The sequence below is a fragment of the Limulus polyphemus genome, unplaced genomic scaffold, assembly GCF_000517525.1.
Source record: "Limulus polyphemus unplaced genomic scaffold, Limulus_polyphemus-2.1.2 Scaffold4573, whole genome shotgun sequence".
In the NCBI taxonomy this organism is placed as follows: domain Eukaryota; kingdom Metazoa; phylum Arthropoda; class Merostomata; order Xiphosura; family Limulidae; genus Limulus; species Limulus polyphemus.
Window position 1 is genome coordinate 64,861 of NW_013670183.1, and position 4,975 is coordinate 69,835.

Consider the following 4,975-nt stretch of genomic DNA (forward strand, 5'->3'; position numbering starts at 1 on the left):
TGCAAAATTAATTTCTTGACAACCTATTGCATGCTTTAAAAATAAAAGAAATAGAATAATCTAAGTCAGGAGAGATGAGTTAGTTTGGAAGGAGGAGTGTTGGTCCATTATCCGAGGTGGTTTATAAAATAGCAATTCGGTGTAAAATTAAGTGCATAATATTGATCTATATGCTTTAACATTTCTGATTTTGTGCCTGTTAATTGTTAACATTTTTAAAAATATCAAACTAATAGAGCAACATGTTTTTGTATAAAAAAGGAAGAGAGCTCTTGTTTTAACAAAGGTTTTGGGTTTTGTTTAAGGATTTGTTATTTTTATCTTGTAATGAAGGTTCTCAATCTGTTTATGTCTTTATTAACTTAGAATTTAGCATTTTGTTATATAAATTATATAATATAAGACATAGTTGGCTGTATTAATAAATTATAATTATGTCAAGAATTAACACATTAATGTGGTTTTCAGGTCAAATTTGGACAACAGAAGAGATATCAAGACTGGTTTCAGAGACAGGTGATTAGGCTAAATTTCTAGATTGCTCACTTGTATTACATCAGAGCAATTTAAATATGATATAAATAAAACTATGCTAAGTTGGTTCCTTTGTTTAAATGTGTGAAGATAGTTATCCAAAAATATTCAGATGTACAATTGATGATGGAAAACTAACTAAAATTTATCTTCAGCAGAACTATTCTGAAGAGTTTTTAAAAGTGTGTATGGATATGAGATGCAGTGGTTTATGGTATGGGGGGCAGGATGGAGAAGTACCACGAAAGAGGTCCGCTAAAAATTATGAAAGTTTTTTTTTATATAAAAATGAAAAGTAATAATGATAATTAAGAAAATGGTGAAGTTATGTTTAATATTAAACAAGAATATAAGAATTCAAGTGGAGTTTTTATCTTCACATTTAGTTTTATTGGGCAAGCCTTCTAACTCTTCTCTTGGAGCTGTCTTTGGGCTAACTATAACTGTTTTGCAAGGACTAAAATGAACACAGATAACAAGAAATGAAGATTCAAAATATTATATGGGCAAAAAACAAAAACTATCTCTTATATACAAACAATGAGACATTGGTGTCTCTTTTTTCACTGGCTGTTGTTCAACTGCTTTGAAAGTCTGGTTGCTGGAATAGAAAGAAGTCTCAAAACACTCCTTCACAAGATAGACAGAATTGGAATCTGATGACACAACACTGTTAAATCAGACCTAAAGGCTAGTGTGGTCAGTCCGATCATACAAGAAAGATAAAAGTCCAGCACATTCTGTACTATTCCTTAACTTAAATACAACTCGCACACCAGAGAAGCAATGGTACACAAACGTAGTAAAGCAAGTGTAAGTCTTTGCAGAGCGAACATTGTGTTCTGTAATCTTTGTCTAAAATCAAGATTCATATGAACCTGGAAAAGTGTTTGTAAGTGACTTCCCTTACTAATGATTTGGAATAGTCCTTTAAGTATGTATTTTATGTATATTGTAGGTCAATGGAAACTACAAATATATAATCTGAAAGTTGGAGAGCATGATAAGACCAAAGGAAAATACTTTTGTTGAATGTTAACACTAACCTCTTAAGTTAGAATTAAAAGTGTCACACAATTTTTTTACTTTTGTAATGTATTTTAAGACATTTTCTTTGGCTGGAAATACCAGGAAAATCAATTTTATATAGTTGAAAATTTGAGATGTACGGATATTATTCAGCTGTTATATGACCATATTGATAACATTGACTATTAGAAACTTCATTTACTTCATCAATCATTAAAACAAGTATTTAAAGAATGAGAAAGTTTAAGTAACGTGCGTTAATCTTCAACTGATTCATCATTACAGTGTACCTTAAACAGTTAAAATTGTATGTATGTAAATCTTGCAAAAAGACGTTGTAAATCAAAATTGCATAGTTTAAAATGTCATTGTTTTACTTTCTTATATGTAAAAATATTATATCAATTTGTGAAGTTTTATGCAAACCACACTAAAAACAATGATTTTAGGCCTAATTAACATTCTAAGATCAGGTAGGGTGCCTAAGGTCAGTCAAAATGACTAGAAAACTATACATGCTATAAAATAGTATAACACTAAATTTATTAACTGGATCTTCATGAAAGTTAGTAAACATTACAAGTTTGTTGTATCCTAAAATCATATTTTTTAATGGAGATTTGACTACCAGTTTATGGAGTCTTTACTGAATCAGTTCAAGTGCAAAGTGATTTTGAAGCTAATAGTAAAAATACTTCTTTTTACAGTTTTCTTATTTCATTTACTTAACCTCAAGAACCTCATAAGTAAATATTGAAAGTTTTTCAATTAAACTTTGCATTTCATCACTTATTCTTTCTATCCTAACAGTTATCTGTATTGGCCTCAGTTAATTTCACCAACTTCGTAACCACCACACAACAAAATAAATCTAAATTACCCCCCTCTTTTTTTTCTAAAATGACAGCATATTGTAACAGACAAATACACAGTGTTTATTTAATCTTAATTATTTATAATTACACTTAGTCCCCTCTCAGAACACACAGGTTTTTTCTTTATGGGGATAACTCTGTATTAGCCCCCCCCCCCCCCCACCCGTGGCACACCAGTATGTCTGCGGACTTACAACCCTACGAAACCAACGGTTTCGTAGTACCCATAGTGGACAGAACACAGATAGTCCATTGTGCAGCTTTGTGCTTAACTAAGAAACAACAAAAACAACAGAGCTCTGTGTAAACAAGTTACCAGCACATTCCCATTGAATTACACACTCATGCTGAGCACATACTACACAAGTGTTTTGTTTATGTCAGTTTTCTTATCTAACTCAATAAGTTTCTAACTTTTACATTTTAGTTACTTTTATAACAACAAATAATATATATATATAAAACAAGAAATTTGGTATTTGTGTCTGAAATCTTGTCTTTCTTAAACTTTTTTACTTGTACAATAGAAGTCTATGTCAATTTCTAGGCCTAAGTTTTAGTAACAATTGTGTGGTCTCAGAAATTTGTTAAAGAAATTCTAACATGCAATTTAAAACATGAAATATTACCATAATAATAGAATGGCCTAAAACTAATGTAATTTATCTGGATTTATAACTAAGCTAGAAGCTAAATAATTATTAAGTAATTCACGTACCTGGTCAATCATAGTTCTCATCAGCAAACAAAGACAATGATGGTAGAAGGTTTAAAACTGTTTATTCCAATGGCTTCAGGCATTCAATACATTCAAACCTTCTCTTTAGTTTGTTTATAAATATTCAAATTTCAGAAAGAATTATTGACTTTTTTTAATAAAAGATGTACTTGGAGGGACGTGGCATGCGGCCTTCAGTTTATTGCTTGTATCTCCATAAAGTAAAAAGATTAGCTCAAAGATATGTATAGTATAAGTGAGAAATTACACAATCTAGGAGGTCATATTGAGGTAGAATAAAATTGAAAAGGGGCAATTCAGAGTGAAGAAGCATCATGTGATGCAGACAAGTGAAGATTTTATTTAAATATTTTCTTTTGAAATTAAGAAATTAAAACTAATATTAAAAATTGAATTATTAAACATGTTTTGGTGCCATGTTGATTATCATATATTGACAATAAAATAGTTGAATTAAATTATGAAAATAACTCTGTAAAGAGTGTGACTTAGCTCTGCTCAGAAGGTTTATCTGTTTGATATTACTCAATTTTTCATTAACGTTATTAGGAAATGTTTTGTGTGTAAGAACATATGAGAGAAGAGTACGTAGATATAGATGGGAAATTCCAGTGGCAAATCTTGTCCCCAAGCCTTTCAGATTTAATATGCCACTGATTATAATATAAACTTTCAATATTATCTATATTATATGTCTATATCTTTGTCAGATGTCAAAGATAAACGTAATAAGCTTATTTGTTATGGAACAACTAAATTTTTCTAAAATGGTTATAGAGAAACTGATTAAGTAAGAATTTAAATGCAAGATATTAATATCATGTACACAATTTTTATTTTTCCAATCTTTTCTTCATCTTAGTACCTTGCCACTCCAGAAAGTCAGTCCCTCCGCTGCGATCTCATCCGCTTCATCTGTGGAGTTATCCATCCATCCAATGAAGTGCTTTGTTCTGACATCATTCCTCGCTGGGCTGTGATTGGTTGGCTGCTGACAACCTGTACATCAAATGTTGCAGCCTCAAATGCAAAACTGTCTTTATTTTATGATTGGTTATTTTTTGATGCCGAAAGAGACAACATCATGAATATTGGTATTTAGTCTTTTGTATTCAGTCATATTTCATTGACAAAGCTTATACAATTGATTTTTTACATTTAATACATTTGCAAGTATCAAGAAAAACAAGTTATTGTGTTCATGTGCTGCTGTGAATTTGATGTTAATTTTTAAGATACTTCACAAAATGATAATCATGTTGAGGATTGTTGGAGATAACAAAAGTATCATCAACATATCTTCAACAATGTTGAGACTTGAAACTCAAAGGACAATCTCACAATATTTGTTTTTCATAGTACTAGTAGACAAGTGATGGTGTAAATCTTGTTTCATAGTACCAGTTGACAAGTGATGGTTCAAACCTTGATTCATAGTACCAGTTGACAAGTGATGGTTCAAACCCCATCACTTGTCAACTGGTACTATGAATCAATCCATACCTTGATTTGTAGTACCAGTTGACAAGTGATGGTTCAAACCTTGATTCATAGTACCAGTTGACAAGTGATGGTTCAAACCTTGATTCATAGTACCAGTTAACAAGTGATGGTTCAAACCTTGATTCATAGTACCAGTTGACAAGTGATGGTCCATACCTTGATTTGTAGTACCAGTTGACAAGTGATGGTCCATACCTTGATTTGTAGTACCAGTTGACAAGTGATGGTTCAAACCTTGATTCATAGTACCAGTTGACAAGTGATGGTCCATACCTTGATTTGTAGTACCAGTTGA

At 31.1% G+C, this 4,975-nt stretch overlaps 1 protein-coding gene across 1 annotated transcript in view; it reads left to right on the forward strand.

The window, feature by feature from the left end:
- LOC106471365 (integrator complex subunit 3-like) overlaps positions 1–4,975 on the forward strand; it is a 52,214-nt gene that overhangs the window by 28,202 nt on the left and 19,037 nt on the right. The window contains exons 10-11 of the mRNA XM_013931964.2: positions 469–516; positions 4,040–4,271. Of these exons, the coding sequence (XP_013787418.1) occupies positions 469–516; positions 4,040–4,271 (280 nt within the window). The remainder of the gene's footprint in view (positions 1–468; positions 517–4,039; positions 4,272–4,975) is intronic.